The sequence below is a fragment of the Mesoplodon bidens genome (genome assembly GCF_964165515.1).
Source record: "Mesoplodon bidens genome assembly, chromosome: 4".
Classification (NCBI taxonomy): Eukaryota; Metazoa; Chordata; class Mammalia; order Artiodactyla; family Ziphiidae; genus Mesoplodon; species Mesoplodon bidens.
The window spans coordinates 6,971,526-6,995,030 of NC_138160.1; the positions used below are offsets into that span (position 1 = coordinate 6,971,526).

Below are 23,505 nucleotides of genomic sequence, written 5' to 3' on the forward strand. Positions count from 1 at the left end.
TGGAGGCGGGTAGTCTTTACCTGCACACAGTCAAATGCTCCTAGTGGTGTTTCTGTGCCTTTTCTCCTAGCCCCACTTCAAACCTCCATCCAGGAGAGGTTTCTATTTAATGTAGTAACTGTATAGCTTTTAAACTTATCTTGGTACTTCTTCTAAGAATACAGTTCCTAGACTGACTGAGCCCTATCCCCACGTTGTAGTTTTGCTCTTTCTTAGCAGTGATTAACCCATGAGGCTAATCCAAGTGCTGGATTCACATTCCAGGGAAGAGCAGCTCTTTTATGTGGGAGTTAGGCGAGGGGCTGCCTTCATGAGCAAGCTTTGCTTAAGTCACTGGGAGGATGATTCTCTGTCAGGAAACTTCATCTTTTTAAAGTCACAGCACATTCACATCCTCTTCTGTAGCTCCTGTGATTTTGAAGCATTCTTTTAGGGACAAGGAAAAAATGTTTTCTTCCTTTTTTTTTTTCTTTTTCTGTTTTCAATGTTTGTTATTTTTCCTTTGGGGAAAATATATATAACATAAAGTTTATCGTTTTAACCATTTTTAAGTGTACAATTCAGGGGCATTCAGTACCTTTGCAGTATTATGCAAACCATCACCACTATCTATTTCCAGAACTTGTTCATTATCTCAGAGTCTGTACCCATGAACAATAACTCCCCACTTCCCTGGCCTCTGGTAACCTCTACTCTGCCTTCTGTTATGATAAACTTACCTATTCTAGAATACCTCACATATATGAGATTACATGATATTTGTCTTTTTGTGTCTGGTTTATTTCACTTCCAATAATGTTTTTAAAGTTCTCATTTTCGCTTTGATGCCCAGTCTCTCCACAGCGGGGGGACGTCTCAGTTTGCCCTGGATTTTTCCAGCCAGTGGCAAACAGCCCTTATTAACTACTTTTCTATCATCACCACCATCACTCTCTTTACCTCAGAGAGGAGAGAAGCCTTAGGGATGATGTGAGGGCTGAGGCCACCCGCGAGCTCCCTCTGCCACTGACTGTGTGGATGGACCCTTCCACACTGAGCCTCCACATGGATTTTTAGTCCCTAATGTTTATCCTGAGGCTGAATTTTCACAGCCCTTACAAGAGCTGGGGTCAACAGGGATGGTGTTCCTTTAACTCTTGTTACACACTAATATAAATGATGAAATGTCCAGGTCAGGTTTATTTAAAATGAATTGTGAGATTTTACCAGGACATTTAAAATACCCGGTGTTCACTAAACTCCCCAATAAAAAGTGGAAAAAAACAACCAGTTATCCAGACTTTTTTTTCAAATAGAGGGTTTCGGGTAGCAAATTGCAAAAAGCCTGCGTGTTTTGTTCCATTTTAGTTTCCAACTGACTGTTTAGAACCATGTCTGAGAAACTCAAATCCTCTGCCTTTTTTTTCCTGACATTTTGACAATGTCGTCATGTGATGCCTCACACCATTTTGCAACTTTTCCGAGAAACTTCCCAGAGAATATTATAAATAGCCCAGCTTTGTGAGCCACATAGACAAGGAGTTAGCCGTGGTTAACTAGTAGTTAATTGGTAATCTAATTCTAATTAGTTAACTACTTCGATTTCCAACCAAATGACAAGCAATGATCTTATCAGTCTATTAACACGGTATTAAATCACATGTTCACAATTTAATATTATTTGAAAAACTTAATTCTGAGATGTTTCACATTGCCTGGGAAATGTAAAATTTGGAACTAGGGCTAAAAATAGGCACTTAGTTAGGATATCTTGTCCAGGATGAGGGTATCGTTTTCCCAATTATGACAAAGTTTGTAGAATATTAAAATAGATAGAGAGGCGTTCCCTCAAATAATTATGTTACTAGGAAATCATTCTGTGCAGAAGATTGTGGCACTTTAATATGGAAGGGACAGGGATGTGGATTGATAACCCTCGAGCTTGGACTGGCTGTAATTAGGAGTTTGTTATTTTAAAGTGACTAAGAGGACAGAAGAGGAAAATTGATTCCAAACTGCAGTGTGATGCCACACAGACAGAATGAAGAGGTTCTTGATTTTAGGGGTAGTTAATTAAACACTAGAAAAAAGTAGCAGAAGGGGGTTAATGAAGCATTCCTGATGTATTGCTTAAAGTTCTCCACTGTTTTTCAAGTTCAAACCATCTTATTATTGCAGCGCGGCCTTGCAAGGTAAAACTTTCAGAGGATATATTTCTACTCTTTGTACAGCAAGAATTTAGTTTCTTCTTTATATGCTGATATAATCAAGAAGGTTTTTAAAAATTATTTTAAGATCTCAGGTGCCTGAGACTAGTAACCTATCAAGCTAAACAGTCTCTTATTTGTCGTATCTTGATTCTTCAATATTTAAATAATTGTATGTTGGGTCTGTCAAATCTAAATTTTTAACATTTTGGAACCTTATGTTTGCCAAGCAATTACTTCATTTCTTTTCCTGATATATTTTTTTCCAAATAATTAGCACATTGATATTTCAGCCAGGGGTTGTGACATTTTTGATAAATTCTTTAGTAGTAAATAAAGAAATCTACTACATTTATTTGACTTTTCAATCAGCATTTTATCAAATGATATAATGGGCAAAAACACTGTACCTAGTATCATTCTTGGAATCTCAGAGGAAATGTTCTCAAGAATATATTATTTAGTATATTTAAATATATCTATATATTTATTTAAATGCCTTCTTATTTACCTAAGTAAATTACTGTAGGTATTTGACAAGAACTCTGCCATCAAAGGAAACAAACCAAAGAAAGGAAGGGAACAAAAGCAACCATTGAAACTCTACAGGGAAGTTTTACTTTTTAGACCTGGAATATGGACGGTTAGCCCTGTGCCGAAGACCTAGCCTAGTTTCATGGATGGGATGAATCTCTTTCTTAAGGGAACCTGGCCTGAGTGATTCTCTAGTTTATCTTCACTGAGCACTTCTCTGACCTGCAGCCGTGGTATGGAAAGTAACTGATCCTTGGTTACCTAAACAGTTTGTGCTGCAGCTCGTCTAGGAAAGAGACAGAAAGAGAGAGAAACAGAGACAGAGACAGAGAAGGAGAGCGAGCGAGCGAGCGAGCGAGAGAGAGAGAGGGAGAGAGGGAGAGAGAGGGAGAGAGAAACAGAGAGATTGAATTTTTCCTACCTTGGAACTGGCTGACACTTTCCTTCTGGGTGCTGGTATTGGTGACCATTACATAAGAGCTAATCATTTTTATTTTCTCAGGATTACTTCTTTTCTTTTTAAATCAGGATCCCCTTTCCAATAGTCCTAAGAGCATCCTTCCTTTCCAAATTCAGTCCCTCATGATTCTGAGATACCAAGCACTCACAAATAATAGAGACAACTGTTGATGCCAGTTACTGCATTTTTCCCATAAAATTATTTTCTTAATATAAAAAAAAAACTCATATAACTGCATTGACTCATTTAACGTTTGAGCCATGATGGTGAAGATCCTGCAAAAACACATTGTGAAGACTCCGATCTCCTGCTGCAGAATTGAAAGTGTGAGGGTTGTGATGTCAGGTCGTAATTCTAACCAAACCTTCTGCCGTGTCCTTGGTTCATTTTAAAATTTATATTTAACAAGGTGCTTCTGTTGTCTTTAACATCACCTCGGAAGTTCTGGAGTTCACTATGAAGTGCAGAGTACAGCAGGAGTTATTTACTTATTCAATAGAAATTCTGAAAGCCTCAAAGAGAAGATGAAGGGATTCGCACTGGAAGTAAAGATGCTGAGTTGCCCACACAATCCTGCTCACGGAGGTGACAAAACACATCATTAATAAACTTAGCACCCACCTGCTCACTCTTTACTCTCCTTTGCACTAATTCATTGTAAAAACGCTTTCTTTGCAGTTTTTCCTGAGCGAGTCAGAGGAGACAGTTCTTCCAACTGCCAATGCGTCGAACACAAGTCTTCCTGCCTTATATAGTCAGGTAGCAATGCTGCGTGCGCAAAATTTGTTTTTCCTGCCGGTAAGAACATCTCCCTCGTTATTATTGCTTTTGTTGTTTTCCTGTATGCTGTTATGTATTGAATGCCGTGGCCTGCACCTCATCTGTTGTAGACTTGACTTTTCTTCTTCAGATTCCATATCTGAGTATGTCCTGACTGGGTAAAAATTACCAGCCTTCAGCAGAAAGTCCCAGCCAACGGGCACCGATTAGACCACATGTGGAAACTTTCAATGGAATTTTGAGGCTCTCACAGATGACTCGTGCCTTAATTCTCTTAATGCGACATTTTAATTTATTTTTTATTGAAGTATAGCTGATTTACAATGTTGTGTTAATTTCTGCTTTATAGCAAAGTGATTCAGTTATACATATATATATATATATATATATATATATATATATATATATATATATATTCTTTTTCATATTCTTTTCCATCATGGTTTATCACAGGATATTGAATATAGTTCCCTATGCTATGCCATAGGACCTTGTTGTATAACCCTTCTGTATATACTCGTTTGCATCTGCTGACCCCAAACTCCCACTCCATCCCTCCTCCCACCTTGGCAACCACAAGTCTGTTCTCTATGTCTGTAAGTATGTTTCTTTTTCATAGATAATTTCATTTGTGTCATATTTTAGATTCCACATATAAGTGGTATCATATGATATTTGTCTTTCTCTGTCTGACTTACTTCACTTAGTATGATAATCTCTAGTTGCATCTATGTTGCTGCAAATGACATTATTTCGTTCTTCTTTATGGCTGAGTAATATTCCACTGTGTATATGTACCACATCTTCTTTATCTATTCATCTGTCAATGGACATTTAGGTTGCTTCCATGTCTTGGATATTGAGAATAGTGCTGTGATAGGGGTACATGTATCTTTTTGAATTATAGTTTTCTCTGGGTGTATGTCCAGGAGTGGGATTGCAGGATCATATAGTAACTCTATTTTTAGTTTTCTGAGGCGCCTCCATACTATTTTCCATAGTGGCTGCACCAATTTATCTTAATGCTACATTTTATAGGATGTATCCCAGCATGTAGCATTCGATTGTATGTCACTGAATTGTTGCTTACAGATTTTGCTAATTGTTCTGGTGAATTAACGTTAGCTTCCTGACTCTGTGATGACAGGGACCGCAGCTCAAATTTCTCCCTCTCCTTTGGCTGCAAATGCTGTCCAGTAATTGTATCTTCAAATGCTCCTTACTAACTAGCCCTTACTAAGGGCCTAGATTGAAATTTCAAAACTTACTAACACATCAGTCATTTAAGTGAAAGGAGTTAAATCAATTATTTACTGCTTAATAACTTCTTTCTTCCATGAATTGTTTGTGCAAAAAAACAATAATTTTGATACTCTCCTTTCCATTTTCTGAATAATCATCTAAAGGTAACATAGATTCTTCCCATTTCATTTGTCTCACATATTCCAGGCACTGAAATTGGTCATTTAATATGTATATTTTAAAATTTTTCTACCAATTTTTTAAAAACTCCATTAGCTCTGGTGATAAAGGAAACTTCCTTTCTTTCTCCCTTTGATATTAGGCTTTGATCCTTTCCCCCGTGTCATCATTTCAATTTCCTGGGATACTCACAGCTCTGTGTACAGAGAGCAGGGGCATGTGGTGTTCCTTTAAGCCATGACAGCTAACCGGAGTCCATAGCAATGTCCCCACAGACTCAGGAACAGAGGATGGCATAAGCTTCGTCCTGTATCCACAGGGTCCTGGCCTTCATGTTAGGCATTATTGTGAACCCCAGGGAGGACTGGACACCGTCTTTTCTATTTCAGTTATGTGAAAAGTGAGGGATGGGATTCATGATGAGGGTTTACTGGCTGTGACCTCACTGTGGGCAGTTTGGAACCCCATTCTTTAGAGAATGATTCAAACTACCTGTGTGGTCTGGCTTTTCCTCCTTGGATGGATGGTATTAGCACACACATGGTCCATCGGCCCCTGGAGGGAGGACGAGCCTCCAAACCATCCCCGTGCTGCATTCATAAGGCACTTGAACAACTTACAGTAAATATGCATCTTCACAGGAAAGGAAAGTATAGCTGGCAGATCATCTTTTTAAGAAAATCTCTCCGTCCAATATTTTTGGGTTGAACAACTCACCGTCCTTGGCCCCCCTAACAGGAATAAGGTCATCATCCTGAATTTCATTTAAGTACATCTATTCATGATATCTTATTTTCAGAAGAAGAAAATCATTAGAAACCCAAAAATGGCAAAAAAAGAACATTTCCTCAACCTTCAACGATTCTGAAAAAGCACACAGTAGACTTTTCAAAATCTAGGTCAGACTTAGTCAATAGGCTACTATTGTTCCAATAATAAGTCCTCAGAAAGAGGATTATGATGGGCTTTGCCAAGGAAGCCCCTCGTGCTCATGTACTATCTGTACATAAACGACATTATTAACTCATGAGTTTAGGGGTCCCAGAGGAGCCTGGAGACATCCTGGCTTCCCTCTTAATAGATTGGAAGGAACATTGGGAAAGCCGTTTGTGGATGTGCATGATGTCTGCATTATTACTCTCGAACCTCATTGTATATGATGCCTGAGGTTGACAGTGGATGCGAAGGAGCATCCACAGGCGCTGATGCAGGAGGTAAAAAGTGATACAGCGCTTCCTAATGGCTATTTATAACAGTCATCAAAAAGCATAGAAGCAGACATAGGTTGCACCCTGCAATACTGACTTTAATGGCCATTTATAACAGTCATCAAGAAGCATAGAAACAGACATAGTTTACACCCTGCAATACTGACTTTAATAGCTATTTATAATAGTCATCAAAAAACATAGAAACAGACATAGTTTGCACCCTGCAATACTGACTTTAATGGCCACTTATAACAGTCGTCAAGAAGCATAGAAACAGACAGTTTGCACCCTGCAATACTGACTTTAATGGCCATTTATAATAGTCATCAAAAAGAATAGAAACAGACATAGTTTGCACCCTGCAATACTAACTTTAATGGGCATTCATAATAGTCATCAAAAAGCATAGAGAGCTTCCCTGGTGGCGCAGTGGATAAGAATCTGCCTGCTAATGCAGGGGACATGGGTTCGAGCCCTGGTCTGGGAGGATCCCACATGCTGTGGAGCAACTAGGTCCGTGAGCCACAACTACTGAGCCTGGAGGTCTGGAGCCTGTGCTCCGCAACAAGAGAGACTGCGATAGTGAGAGGCCCGCACACGACGATGAAGAGTGGCCCCCGCTTGCCACAACTAGAGAAAGCCCTCGCACAGAAACGAAGATGCAACACAGCAAAAATTAATTAATTATTTAATTAACTCCTACCCCCAACATCTTAAAAAAAAAAAAAAACAAGCATAGAAACAGCCATAGTTTTCACTCTGCAATACTAACTTTAGAAAGTAATTTTAAAGGTGCAAAGATTTAGCTACCACGGTGTTTGTCGAAAGGTTTATGTAACAATAACAACAAAGAAAGGAAAAGAAAGCAAACAACCTAAAAGTTAGAATAAATTTAACTGTTTAAACAAATTTTGTTATGAACATGCAATAAGATTATATCCAGCCACTACAAAAGATGTTGTAGAAAACTATTTAATGACATAGAAATATATACTTATAAGCTATTAAGTGAGAAGTATCATTTAAAAACATTCCAAGAAATCCATTCCCAATTTTCTAAAATAATAATACCAATAACAAGTAGCACACATACCAAAAATAAAAGCTGGAAAGATATTCAAAACAATTAATTAATCATGGGTCAAGTTGGATGTTGGGAATTTTAAGAGATGCTTACTTTTTATATGTGTCCTTTGTATATTTCCTAATTTTTAACATCAGATGTATTATTTCTGTAGCAGGAGAAAAAGTCATTTAAAAATGTCCAACAGAATCAACCAGAAAGAATATTTTCCATGTAGGCAGTTTACACTATATCAGGCATTTATATCATTTCATCCACAAAACTACCCTGTGAGTTAGATATTGGAATAATTGTTTTCCAGGTGAGGAAACTGAAAACAAATGGTACTTAAGTAAATTGCCAAAGATGACAGTGGCTTCTCCCTTGGTGTCAAACTGCAAGTTCATTTCATCGATTAATATATGAAAATTATTATTAACTATATGAACCAATTTTAACTTAGTTACCTAATATTAAGTAATAGTAATATATGATATTTAAATAATATTAACAAATAATACTTAATAAAAATATTAACTAATAGGGCTCCCCTGGGGGCGCAGTGGTTGAGACTCTGCCTGCCGATGCAGGGGACACAAGTTCATGCCCTGGTCCGGGAAGAGCCCACATGCCGCAGAGCGGCTGGGCCCGTGAGCCATGGCCACTGAGCCTGCATGTCCGGAGCCTGTGCTCCGCAACGGGAGAGGACACAACAGTGAGAGGCCCGTGTACCGCAAAAAAAAAAAAAAAAAAAAAAAAATTAACTAGTAATTATATTAACTATTAAAACTATATAAAAATAAGGTTCTTAGTAATAGTGTCCTAATAGAACTCAGCTCAGGAGCCTACAGCCAGAGCTCTTGACATCCAGCGACCTCCCTGTAGGGCTACCTTATGTAGTAGAGGCAGCTGCTCTTCAGAGCTCCCAGCCTTGCCTTCTCCTGTTATTCTTCCTTATTCACACATTCCCTCTGTTGCTACCTTCAGGGTCCCAACCTACCTTTAATGAATTCCTACATCACCTTGCACATGGCCTCCAAGCCTTCTAGAAAGGCTTATTTAATAGAAATGGACTAAAAGGCTACTTACATAACATATGTATTTTAGTAACCCTAACCCTGAAATCTGTAACCCTAACCCTTTAAAAGCCTAAGAATGAATTTTAAAATGTGAAATCATAGACATATTTTATAGGTATTGGCACATATTTCAAACTAGGGGTGTTTCAGAAAACTTTTAGAATCCTACTGCCCCCAATCCCCGGAAATGCACGTGCACACATTGACACACACACACACACACACTCATGTAAAGGGCTCCTTATTCTGCTACTCATTCACTTAGGCTGAACTGTTGATAATGTACATTCCAATGATGATTTTCAGCAGAATTTTAGCAGCAGAATCCTTTTTAAAATCATGTTTTAGGGTGGAGTGGAGGGATAGATTGGGAGTTTGGGACTGACGTGTACACCTGCTGTATTTAAAATCGATAACCAACAAGGACCTACTGTATAGCACAGGGAACTCTGCTCAATACTCTGTAATAACCTAAATGGGAAAAGAATTTGAAAAAGAATAGATACATGTATATGTATAACTGAGTCACTTTGCTGCACACCTGAAACTAACACAACATTGTTAATCAACTATACTCCAATATAAAATAATTTAAAAAAAAAGAAGAAAAATAAAATAAAAAGTCTTACAAAGAGCTCCAGTTTATAACAATAATAGCAGAATTTATATGGCTTCCCATGGGCCAGGCACTGTTCTGTACGTTTTACTTTTATTATCTTCTTTAATCTTCACAAGAATTCGTCAAGGTGGGCTTTATCATCCTCCTTACCTTGGGTCACCTGTGCAGGGGACAGGCATGTCTTTATCTGTACCAGTGAGCTGCTTTGTGAGTAGAAGGGTGAGACGCTGAGCGGGAACCTTGCCTGCTGCGCGTTCCCAAGGTGATTTCGTGGCTTTTACGGAGCAGTTGTGTAAGACAGTGACTGCTGACTAAAGACCAGGTTAAAAACCAGGGATTCTCAGACTCTTGGTGGGGATGGATACTTGTGAAAAATCTAATAGTGAATGAGCCCCAAAATGAACTAAAGAAAGAAGACATACAAAGTGCAAGCCCGTGTTTTATTCGATCCACCAGAAAGAAGCCTGCCCTGTCAGGTTGCTGTGCACATGCCCACAGGAATGCAGAGACCCCCAGACAGTTTGCGGGGCTCCCTGGGCTGCTTTCAGAAGCTGTCCCAGCACCGATGTCCACTGAATCACTGAGCCTCACACCTGTCCTCTGAGGGCAATACTTAGTCATTAAGTATTTAAGTAATTAATTTAATTCATTAAGGTAATAATGCAAAGTCCCCTATACGTGAGGGCTGGTTTCAAAGCACAGGTTATCTCTCCCTCACCCTCCACTTTAGGGAGACTGAGTCGGTGGTGCCCATCCACTCTCTCCCAGACCTCTTGATTCTGTTCTTCCTCTCCGCCAGCCAGATGGTCCCATCAGGACACATTTCCTCTCATCCTTTCCTCTTCCTATTCTCTGTCATGGGATTATCAGTGGTCAGAATAGTAGAGAACTGACCTCAGGGAATTTTGGCCAAAGAAGTTGCACTTACAAACTCTCAGCATTCCCTAAGCCGCCACCACCCATCATGCTCCTTGCCTAGGGATGCTTTACTTCCCGAGGACTGACCCAATGCTTGTCGGACCCAAGGGAGTTAATTGCTGGTCTTCCTTCTGAAGCTGAGATGCCAGGTCGCAGTCCTCACTGGTGAGGATCTGCATTGATCCCTGCATGGGTGCCTCTCACAGGGAAGGAGGTGTCCGCTAGGACCACCGCGGCTCATCTTCCGACTTTCCTTTCTCCCCCAAGAACAGGACTGATGCACTAATATTAGTAGTCCTCCCCATGGCTGACTGTAGATGACCTTAGCTGGGGAAATAAAAGGAAGAGCTAGAATAACAAAAATAAGCAGTTTATACATGGCTTATCCCATATAATGTAACTAAAATGGAATAGCTTACACACTGAGCTTTTTTTTTTTTTTTTTTTGTGGTACGCGGGCCTCTCACTGTTGTGGCCTCTCCCGTTGCGGAGCACAGGCTCCGGACGCACAGGCTCAGCGGCCATGGCTCACGGGCCCAGCCGCTCCGCGGCATGTGGGATCTTCCCAGACCGGGGCACGAACCCGTGTCCCCTTCATCGGCAGGCGGACTCTCAACTGCTGCACCACCAGGGAAGCCCCACTGAGCTATTTTTTAAAGGCAGGATTTATCAAACATCAGTGGGATCTATGTTTTATTAAAGTGATTAAACTTTACCGACTGCTGTTTCTGCTGCAGACACGCCAAGATAGTAGTTAACCCTTGTTATTAAAACCCCATTATCCAGCAAACAAACACTGTGAGAATGACAACTGTTTCCACTTAGTGGGCACCTCCTGGTCTGCAGGGCCGTGGACTCCAAGCTCTTCTCAGTGACCTAGAAGGAGGACATTATTACCCTCATTTTACAGATGAGGCCACTGTGACACATGCAAGTTAGGGCACTGACCTAAAGTAAATCCGCTAACGAGTGATTGGAGCAGAACTGAATCCAGGGCTATCCTGTCTTGATGATGTCCATTGTGGTAAATGGAAAAGTGCTAACATAGGGCAGGCCTGCCAGCTGCTTCCCATGGACCACAAAGGATGGACCGTGCCAGCCTTCTTCCTCACACTGGGGTCTTTGATTTCTTTGGTGCCTGTCTACTTCCAGGGCAGTCATGACTCACCCAGGTCAAAGCTTTTAGTGTTTTTTGTTGTTTTTGTTTTGTTTTGTTTTGATTTTCAATTTCAAAATTTACTATCAAACGGCAGTATCCAAGACAATGTGGAACTAGCATAAGTAAAAACATATAGACCAATGGAACAGGATTAATAGTTCAGAAGTAAACCCTCACACTTATGGCCAATTGATTTTCAACCAGTGTTAAATCTTGCTGTTTTTCTTCTTCTTCTTTTTCTTTTTTTTTTTAACTTTGTACGGTGCTACAGTTTATTTTCAATCATATTCTTGTTGCTGATGTTGAAGACTCACCGCTGAATTCCTCTCATGTCCTCCAGTTTTCTTAATTGATTTTTTATCTGGGATAAAGACCCTTTAGTAGTCTGGTGAAGCCTGTGAACCCTTAGAATGTTGGGGTTTTTTTTTAAGTTTATTGGAGTATAGCTGATTTACAGTGTTGTGTTAGTTTCAGGAGTACAGCAAAGTGATTCAGTTATACATATACATATATTCATTCTTTTTTAGATTCTTTTCTTATATAGGTTATCACAGAATATTGGGTAGAGTTCCCTGTGCTATACAGTAGGTCCTTGTTGGTTATCTATCTTAAATATAGTTCAAAGCTTTTAGGGTTTTTTTTTTAAATCCTTTCTGTTCTAGATAATCCCTCTGACACACATCTGCTTTTTAAATAAAATGTCTAGGATTTCTTATACCTTTAATAGAACTACCTGTAATGATTTGTATCCTCTTAATGAATTAAATCATTGAAAGCCCATAAAAGATTCTGTGTACTGTCATTTTGTTTTAATCTGTAAATATGTAGGGAGCCATATTGTTTTCATTTTCAAGAAGCAAAGGACATTTACTAATAATGACATAGCTTCAATATAGATTTCTAAAAATTATTTCTGAAGAGTATTTGGCCATATGCACGATGATTTTTTTAAACATGCTACACTGGGTGAGCAAGCCATGTCAAGAGTAATTCTTTTCTAAATCCAGTGTGTTTAGTCATGTATCACTGGATCAAAGAGCAGACAAATGCATCTGCTTTCACAGTCAGTTTGGGAGTTGACCAAGTGAGCTTGATGGTGGTCCCCAATTTTAATTCTCATTTTGGCATTCCTCAGAAGAGATCCCAAGTATTCATCTGACGTATTTCCCCGTTCCAGTACTTTATATACAGCTGCATCCTGGGATTGATATCCTGTTCGGTTTTCCTGCGTGTGAATTATGAGCTAAAGATGCTGATCATGATGGTGGCATTGGTGGGCTACAACATCATCTTTCTCCACACTCATGCCCACATCCTGGATGACTACAGCCAGGTCTTATTTGAGAGGTAACCTGCTTCCTCTTCCTTCTATTTAGTTCTTTCATGGGATGTTGGTAACACAAGTATGCATGGAGTACATGCAAATTAGCAATAACACTGTCATTGGGAATCACTGTGTGAATGTTTCTTTGAAGTGATGATTGGGGAAGAGAATGTGTGTCTTTTATTACAGATTACACAGAATAGGTATTATCACACATGATCAGCAGATATGAAATGGTTTAGAGAGAGGATTTGTGTTATACTGTGTACTATATTGATAAGAATAATCTTTTCTTTCACATTCAGCTTTATTGATATTTTGGACTGAAGGATTTTCAGGGCGTTGTCCTGTGCATTAAAGATTATTGAGCAGCATCCCTGGCCTCTACCACTAGATGCCACAAAATCCGCCCCCCCCAAGTCATGACAATTGAAAATGCCTCCGGACATTGAGGAATGTGCCCTGCAGGGCACTGCGGCCCCCAGGTCAGAACAACTGAATCCATATACACAAAAGTACAGGGACAGTGAGTGGTTCCATTCACAAGTTATAGTGAATGGAACTATAACTTGTTGGAGATAAGATAAAATTTCTTATTGGAGATTTCCTAAAACATCCTGGTGTGGAGGGAATCCTATTGGTTGTGTTTACTCTGCCAGCCTTAGGACTAGATGCTTCAAGAATGATCCTCCCAGGTCCACTCCCTTGGACTTATGAAATGTTTCCTGTTATCAAATTACTTCTATAAGCTAAGCATAAATATTTATTCCCTGCTTGAAAAAAGAAGTTTTCATCATGATATTCTCCATCTCACATCTTAACAGCAAAAACACATTTTGTATCAAGTGTTAGGTTTATTTCTGGACACACCAGACTTCAAGTTTTTCTATGAGTGCTTTGCATAATCCCCCATAATATTTCTATATTTCTTTTAACATAAAATAAATGCCTTAAATACTTGCATAGATTTGTTGCTCCGGAAAGATGGTTTGTGTTGACAGCTTATGGCTGCTTGACCAATAGAAGCTCAGTGTCAGGAACGTGGGCACCTCACTGTGTAAACGATTCTTCCCAATAAGAATGCTTTTAGAAACACAACTGCACCACATTCTCTTCACCAAATTTAATTTTCGTCATCCTCCACGCCATGAAACCCTAACAATCTGTAGTCAGGCTGAGGATAGTGGAGTTGCAAAAGTACATAATTGTATTAAGGAAATTATATGATTCCTTAGCCAAGAGGAAAATGAAATCGAAGTTAATATTCCAATAAATTCTCAAAATTGCCAACCAAATACACTTTAACATTTCCCTACCATATCCAGAGAGCACGTATTGAATCCCTAAGTAAATGTAGCATCACCGATTTGGACACACAGCTGAGAACACTACTCAATTTCTCTTTATTAAATCTAAATCTCTTGCATACGGTACACATCCGAAGCAAAAGTAGAAATTAGATTAACAAGTTTCTGATGGGGAGGGAATTACTTTGTGGATCTGAGGGAGACACGCCACCTCTTCTTTGAACCCCAGCAGCAGGAAAGTAGCTATTTGGTTAAAGAAAAGGAGTTTTACTTTCAGAGCCCTTTTGTTTCATTCAGGGTCTTTTTTGTGTGTTCTCTTGGCTTTGTCTTTATAATCACCTTAAAGCTAGGTAAGGCTGACGTGACAAGCCTCAGGCACCTGCCTTCACTGCCAGTGGTAAGCCAGCATCCTCTCTAGGATGGTTGCAACTGCCGAACCATGTTTAAGTCCTGCAAACTTCCGCAGAAATATTAACAGGAATTAACTTCCTTATGTATTGAAATGTAAATTCAGTGAACTTTAATCTTAAGGGTGAAGTCTTAACTCTCCCCTAATTAAGAAACTTTTGCATATATTGACCTGCTATATATACTTCTAGTTTTTTGTTCTTAAAGAGATAGCATTATGTCCTTCAAATATTATTAATGACTCCTTGACTAATCACAGAAAGAATAAGCAACGCTTTTGGTTACCTTCCTTATCATTCTATCTATTTCCCATTTCATTATTAATAGAACAGTTCCCAGAATATGAGCAGAAAAAAAGGAAAGGAAATTAAACATAATTATAGGACTTTTACGAAGGAGTTTGACTAAGGTTTCTGCATGAGCTGCCACAATACTCCCGGAAGCATTCCTCTGCCAGAAGATGAATATTACTGACATAATAGCATAATAATAATAGCATAAAACATAATAATAGCATAAAACATTAACAAGTGTTCTCTAATAGCAGTTTAAAATGAACCCCAAATGAGAGACCTTTGAGTGGCAGCTTGGAATCCCCTCTGATTTCCCCAACCTCGGTGTGTGTATGATTTAACCATGTGACTCGTGCTAGTGCTAAAACCCATTGAGGTCAATGTTTCCTTTCCCTTTTCTGAGATTCAAGATATTCCACCATGAAGGAACTGATAAAGGTTTCTTCCTCCTCTATCTGGTTTGTTATTGCTGACACAACCCTTTCAGATATGATACTAGGATCCTTAAAAAAAAAAAAAAACTAGTCTGAGATGTTGCTTTGACAATGTACGTCCCTCCCTCCCAAAGCCATAGATGTCCTTCAAGAAAAATGCTGACTTAACACAAGGCCAGGCAGCACCTCCTTTCCTGATCGAGTTGGTCTGTGCCATCAAAGTCACATGCTTGGTGCCATCCCTTTTCTGACCTGTTTTTGGTCACTGTTGATGCCGAAAACTCGGCCTCTGTGCACCGATGTCAAATCAAATCTCGGGGACAGAGTTTTAAGTGAAGTAGAAAAGAATAGCTTTATTGCTTTGCCAGGCAGAGGGGGACACACCGGGCTCCTGTGAGTCCCAACCGGGGATGATTTGGGGAGGAGTCTTATAGCAATAGTTCAAGGGCTGGGTTACTAATAAGGATCAGGGGTGTGCAGGGTCTACAGTCCTTCTTTGATCTGCTCTCAGGTGGTCTCCTCCCTTGTCTCTGCATCCCCTCCCTTCCTGGATTAGCAACTGTTCGAATCTGCCCTTTGGAACCCAGGGAAGTTCATAGAGGCTGGAGTCTATTCCCTACAAACAAGAAATGGAGGACAAAGAAAAGCTCCCATGCCCAGGAGCCCCACAGGGTCCTGCTCGGTTTCAGTATCTCTCTTTACAGGGCACTGCTGGGGCATCTTCTGAATACACAGTTTGGACTGTGTTGTTGTCCTATATGTGAGTTCACCATGTTTCAGGGGGCTTTTCCAAGCCAAATTTGACATTGATCATGGACAAGCCAACAGGGAGTTTTTTGCCAGCAGGGTCAGCAAAGAAAACAAAAGTATGCACTAGAAAAACTCCAGATCAATGGATAATTCAGAAAAAGCTACCAAAGATAATCTGTAAGATTCATGAGTGCGGAAAGCCAACTTTACAGGAGAAAAAAAAAGTCTACTTGAGAGGGTGTGCCATTAAAAATCCATACGAATGGAGGACAGCAAGGTCCCAGTACTTCACCTGCCATCATGTGATTGTGATCTGTCACCTCTTGGTGAAGAAAGCTCAGAAGTGTCTGATATTTAGGAGGTCCAGGAAAATCCACGTCCTAATCCTTTGGCATTTACAACAGTCTTCCATATCATCTGTGAGTACAAGATGCTTTGCTGAATCAATCAATCAACAATCCTGATTCCGGTCCATGACACCATCTCCCAAAGCCCTCAGCCAGCACCACTGAGGATGTTTTATAGGTGATGGTGACGGTGACGGTGATCGTGATAAACCACTGATATTGCTGGAAGCTGTTTTTGTTTCAAGGACACGTTCCCTTCCCTTGGCAAAGGCTCATTACAGAGTCTGCAAGGTGTTGTTAGATCTTTCCTGTGTGTTTTATCCTTGCAGAACTGAAGAGTATCAAAGGATGAATATTATCATTTCATGCGGACCCAGCCATTATGTTAATTCACCTGAAAGCTAGAAATATGCTTTCTATTCTGAAGATGTGTGGAGGATGGAGAGCTTGAACAGAGGGGTTAACCAGGGGTCCAGCACATTAACCAGCTCTGTGTGGGCACTTAGCCTAATAAAATAAATACTTTGTGGGCAGCATATAAAGTGTATAAGTAAGCAGCAGTTATATCGAGTACCCAGCATCATTCAGAAGCTCTGAATTATTGCTGGTAGAAATGTCTGCATGATTTTAACTTCCTGACCTTAGCAACAGCTCCATACCAAGGACAGCCATGGAGATGCTCCATAGCGATGGAGCCATGAGTCAAGCACCTTCAACATGGTTCTGCATTCTGTGTTTTTCCTGTGTCTCATGGAAAACCCAGTGGCTAGAATTCGGCATATTGTAACATTTTGACAGTGTCCCAACTAGGGATCAGCTGATGAGGAGCTCACTGAAAGCCTGGAGGAAGGACTGCAGCATTAATCATGCTCAGGAAGAAGGCAGGAGCAGTGTGCATCCACCTCTGGGAGAGAAGGTCCAGAGGTATTCCAAACACCTGACATTTCTTTAAAGTCTCCTCTTTTAAATGAAAACCGTATTCCAAATCTGTACTCAAACCCATAATATATCCAAGTTCGTACTGAAAAGATTTTAAATTACTTTCAAATTTAATATCTCAGTTTCTCTTCCTCTTCCTAATTCCCCTCCTCTCCCGCCAGTGCCATCTCCAGAAAGTATGGAATACACACGTTTGTTTCTCTGTAGCTGACACCACTAGTAGCAGAGCTGGGAGGTACAGTAAGGAGGTCAGTAATCTGAATTGCTTAAGTTAACAAGACCAACAAAAAAAAGGTGTCCTAGCGCTGCTCGAATTCTACCAATCTTTCTTTTCTTCTATAAAAAGCAACCATTAGTGAGCTCCTTTGTTATCTAACCTAAAAAAGAAAATGCCCTGTGATTTGGATCCTCTTGTAGGAAGATACTCAATTTTTAGGCTGTTTTTTTTGTTTTGTTTGATTTTAGAAAGAGGGGAAGAAGGAGACTTCAGAGAGCCTGGGCCCCCAGACTAAATAGGATACGTACTTCTTATCATCAGCTCTCCAATGTATGAGGCTAAAGCCCAGTGCACAGACCCACGATATCAGATGCACCAACTGCTTCCCATTTAAAATCACTCTTCTCCAAAGGATGAAACCATGACTACATTAATCAGGGTGCATCTCTTCTCCATAGCAAAAGGCCAGCACTACCTCTCCAGCCCCACTTTTATCATTTCTCCCGACCTGCAGCTGCCTCCAGGGCTCTTTCTTAAGTATGAGCTTATCCCTTATTATGTTAGTCGTTTGCAGTCCCAGAATTTGTTTGCAGTCCTCAGCATTTGTGAATAACTCGGAAAAAGCGTGAGACTTTGATCCATCTGTCCTTGGATGACACTGGGTCACCTTCTTTGGAAGATTGCAGAGGATTTCAGTGCATCTGTGTCCAGCCAGAGGAGGAAACGTGTCTATAAATGAAATCCCTTAGATTTCAAACCAACACAGTTATTTGTCCACTTATTCCTTTGTCTTCACAGCACAGTTTTATTGAATACCCTGTATATTCCAGGCCTGATTGCTGGAGTCCAAGCACATAGAGGTGAATAAAATATAGTCTGTGCTCTCAAGAATTTACAAAATCTCTCTATTAGAAAATTGTTTCTCACCAGAAGCCCAAAAGGAGACTTGCAGGTTAAGTTCATATAGCGTACCTAGGGAGTGAGTGAACCTATTGGCTGGAAGCTGGTTAAGTGACCCAGAGTTGACTGTGATATTGGAAAGACCTTGAAGAACTGTAGAGATCCAAAAAGATAGGGGAGGAGTGTTGTCAACAACATGGCAGAATAAGACATCCCTTTTGTTTGTCCCCAACAATAATTTGTAATCTATCCTTGGAGAAAAGTGCCTTTGTAGGAGCTGTGGGACCCAGCACCATATGGGATCCAGGAGGAGTCTCGTCCACCTATGTGTTGGACAGTATGCATACAGACCTTGATCCTGGCTGTGGACCCTGCAGTGACATGTAATCCAGATTCAGCAGCTCTTGGCCATGGAGCCCCCTGGAAAACAGTCTTAGCCAGTGACCCATGGAAGAGAGAGACTTTGCAGAAGTCCAGGTTTTCAGAGGAGAAATTCTAGCACACCATTGGAGGAAAAAACATGAGTTTGGACACGCTGAAGTGGGTAAGAGAAACAGTCTGACTCTGTCCACACCACCCTTCCCCCAAGATGGCACAGCTTAAGTCCAGGAGAGATGTTCTCACTCTATGACTTCTCCTGTAAGCACCCAGCTTCCCAGTTGTGCAGTATGCTACCAAGCTGGGAGAGGAGCAGATAGGGTTCTCAGAGGGCTTTAAGAGAACACAGATATTACTAACTGCATTACTGCCTTTGTCAGGAAGCCCACCCACAAGCCGCTGAGAACAGTTCACCCACAGATCTCCCCAGCTGGCTCACGGGCACCCTCATTGTTCCACATGCCTCATGCACACCCCTACCCTGTGGCCAGCTCCTGTGCATATTCCCTCCCAATGGCAGCATCGAGAGGGAGCTTGGACCAACAGATAGTGGGCATGCACAGAAAGCTGACTGAAATCTGAGGGCCAGAGAGAGACCACAAACTTGAGCTTTAGCAAGTTTTGTTTGGGAAAACAAAAGGAAGACTGTCAGCAGTCGGTCTGGTGCATTGCAGGATGGAGAGGAGGCATATAAGCTTAGAATTCTGCCACAAGAGGGAGCAAGAAAGGTGGGGAGATGTATCCACAGAAGGTCCAGAAAGCCCCAGAAGCATTAGCAGGGCTGGAGGAAGATATTTATGCCCTGCAGACAGTTAGTAAAGGGTGCAGGAAGTGAGTGCTATTTCACACATGAAGACAGCAATGCAAAACTTTAAGGAACATGAAATCAAGGAAGAAAGGAACAAAGGAACTAAAAAAAACAGCTAGAAAACAATTCATTATTAAGCCCTTACCTATCAATTTTACTCTAAGTGTAACTTCATTGAATTGTCCATTTAAAAAGCATAGAGTGGCTATACAGATAAAAAAACAAGATCCAACTATATGCTGCCTACAAGGAACTCACCTCAGCTTTAAGGACACACATAGGATCGAAGTAAAGGAATGGAAAAAGATATTCCATGCCAGTGGAAACAAAAAGAGAGTAGGGGTAGCTATACTTATATCCGATAAATACACTTTCATCCAAAAACAGTAACAAAAACCAAAGAAAGTCATTATGTATTGACCAAGGGGTCAATTCATCTAGAAGATATAAAAATCATAAATATATATGCATCCAACATCAGATCACCTAAATAAATTAAGCAAATACTAGTAGATATGATAGGAAAAATAGATGACAATGGAATAATAGTAGAGAACATCAATACATCACATTCAACAATAGATCATCCAGACAGAAAGTCAAATAAGAAACATTGGACTTGAACTAAACTTTAGGTCAAATGGACCTAACAGACATATATGGAACACTCCATCTAACAGCAACAGAATACATTCTTCACAAGCACACATGGAACATTCCAGAATAGATCATATGTTAGGTCATAAAACATGTCTTAGCAAAATTAAGGTTGAAATTATACCATATATCTTTTCCAATCACAATGGTATGAAACTAGAAATCAGTAACAGTAGGAAAACTGGGAATTTCACAAATATATAGAAATTAAACCATGTACTCCTAAACAATCAATGGTCAAAGAAGAATACAAAAGGAAAAACAAAATATAACTTGAAACGAATGAAAATGGGAAAACAAGGTACCAGAACCTATAGTATGCTGCAAAAGCAGTTTTTAAAGGGAAGTTTATAATTACAAATGCCTATATTAAGAAAAAGAAAGGTCTCAAATAAAAACCCTAACATTACACCTCAAAGAAATAGAAGAAGAACAAACTAAGCCCAAAGTTAGCAGAAGGAAGGAAATAACAAAGATCAGAGCAGAAATTAATGAAATACAAACTAAGAAGACAATGGAAAAGATCAGTGAAGCTAAGAGCTGCTTTTTGAAAAGATAAGCAAAATAAACAAACCTTTAGGTAGACTAGCCATAGGCAAAAAAGAGAGATGAGTGGAATAAATAAAATTAGAAATGAAATAGAAGACATTACAGTTGATACTACCCAAATACAAAGGATCATAAGAGACTACTATGAAAATTATACACCAACAAATTGGACAGCAGAGAAGAAATGGATAAATTCTTGGAAACATACAACCTACCAACACTGAATGATGAAGAAATAGAAAGTCCTAACAGACCAATAATGAGGAAGGAGATTGAATTAGTAATCAAAATCTCCAACAAAGAGAAGCTCAGGACCAGATGATTTCACTAGTGAATTCTACCAAACATTTAAAGAAAAATTAATCCCAATATTTCTCAAACTTTTCCCAAAATTGAAAAGGAGGGAACACTTCCAAACTCACTTTATGAGGCCAGCATTACCCTGATATCAAAGCCTGATAGGGACACTAAAAGAAAAAAACAACAAACAACAACAACAAAAAAAACACAGACTAATATTTCTGATAAATATAGATGCAAAAATTCTGAACAAAATATTAGCAAGCCAAATTGAACAGCATATTAAAAGGATCATGCACCATGATCAAACGAGATCTATCCCTGAGATACAAGGATGTTTAACACATGCGAACTAATAAGTGTGATACACCACATTAATAGAATGAAAGATAAAAATCAGATGATCTCTTATCTCAATAAATGCAGGAAAAGCATTTGATGAAATACATCTTCTCATGATAAAAATTTTCAACAAATTGGGTATAGAAGGAACACACCTCAGCATGATAAAGTTGGCATATAACAAGTGCATAGCTAATATCATGCTCAATGATAAAAGGCTGAAACCTTTTCCTCTAAAATCAAGACAAGAAACGGGTGCCTCTCTTGCCACTTTTATTCAACATAGTACTGAAAATCTTACCCAGAGAAATCAGGCAAGAAAAAGAAATGAAAGGCATACAATTAGAAGGAAGATGAAAACTTGTCTTTGTTTGCAGATGATATGATCTTATACATAGAGAACCCTAAAGGCTCCACCAAAAAAAAAAAAAATTGCTAGAACTAATCAAAAAATTCAATTAAGTTACAGCATACAGAATCAACATACAGAAATCAGTTGTGTTTCTATACACTAACAATGAATTATCTGATAAAGAAATAAAGAAAAAAATCCCATTCACAGTGGCATCAAAAACAAGAAAATATTTAGGAATAAATTACACCAAGGAGGTGAAAGATCTGTACACTGAAAACCATAAGACTTTGATGAAAGTAACTGAAGAAGACACAAGCAAATGGAAAGAAATCCCATGTTCATGGATCAGAAGAATATTGTTAAAATGTTCATACTACCTAAAGCCATCTATAGATTCAATGCAATTCCCATCAAAATTCCATTAGCAGTTTTCACAGAAATAGAAGAAACAATTCTAAAATTTGTATAGAACCACAAAAGACCCTGAATAACCAAAGTAATCCTGAGAAAGAAGCATAAAGCTGGAGGCATCACACTCCTGATTTCAAACTGCACTGCAGAGCTACAGTAATTAAAACCATATGGTACTGGCAAAAAAAATCGACACATAGACCAGTGGAATGGGATACAGAGCCCAGGTAACCCCCTGCATATGTGGTAAACTAATATTTGACAAGGGAGCCAATAATACTCAATACGTAAAAGATAGTCTCTTCAATAAATGGTATTGGGAAAATTAAATACCACATGCAGAAGAATGAGATTGGACCCCTATGTTACACCACTAAAAAACATAGGGGAAAAAACTCCTTGACATTGACCTTAGCAATTATTTTTTTTTGGATATGTCACCAAAAGTACAAACAACAAAAGCAAAAATAAGTGAGTGGAACTACATCAAGCTAAAAAAACTTCTGAATGGCAAGAGAAACCATCAACGAAATGAAAAAGCAACCTACAGAATGGGAGAAACTACTTGCCAATAATATATCTGATAATGGGCTAATATCCAAAATACATAAAGAACTCATACAACTCAACATAAAAAAATCAATTTAAAAGTAGGCAGAGGAACTGAATAGACATTTTCCAAAGAAGACATGCAAATGGTCAACAGGACATGAAAAAATGTTCAATTTTATTAATAATTGGGGAAGTGTGTATCAAGACCACAATAAAATGTTGCACCCTCCTTAGAATGGCTATCATCAAAAAGACAAGAGATGACTAGTTTTGGCAAGGATGTGGAGAAAAAGGAATAACGGGATATTATTTTCTCAGCCATGAGAAAAAAGGAAATCCTGCCACTTGCAACAACATGAATGGACCCTGAGGGCATCATGCTGAGTGAAATAAGCCAGCCAGAGACAGACAAATACTGTATGATGTCACTTATATGTGAAATCTAAAAAAGCTGAACTCACAGAAACAGAGAGTAGAACGGTGGTTACCCAGGGCTGGGGAAAGGTGGGAGAAGTGGGGAGATGTTGGTCAAAAGGCACAAGCTTCCTGTTATAAGATGAAAATGTTTTGGGGATCTAAGGTACAACGTAGTGATTATAGCTAACAATACTGTATTACATACTTGAAAGTTGCTAAAAGAGTAGATCTTAAATGTTCTCACCACAAAAAGGAGATGGTAATTATGTGACGTGATGAGGATGTTAGCTAATGCTATAGTGATCATCATTTCCCAACATATAAGTGTATCAAATCAACACACTGTACACCTTAAACTTAAACAGTTTATAAGTCAATTATGTCTA

The 23,505-nt window shown here is 39.3% G+C and overlaps 1 protein-coding gene across 2 annotated transcripts in view; it reads left to right on the forward strand.

Annotated features, from left to right (window-relative positions):
- ADCY2 (adenylate cyclase 2) overlaps positions 1–23,505 on the forward strand; it is a 441,039-nt gene that overhangs the window by 372,835 nt on the left and 44,699 nt on the right. For both annotated transcript variants that reach the window (XM_081233724.1, XM_081233725.1), the window contains exons 17-18: positions 3,859–3,978; positions 12,609–12,778. In XM_081233724.1, the coding sequence (XP_081089850.1) occupies positions 3,859–3,978; positions 12,609–12,778 (290 nt within the window). The remainder of the gene's footprint in view (positions 1–3,858; positions 3,979–12,608; positions 12,779–23,505) is intronic.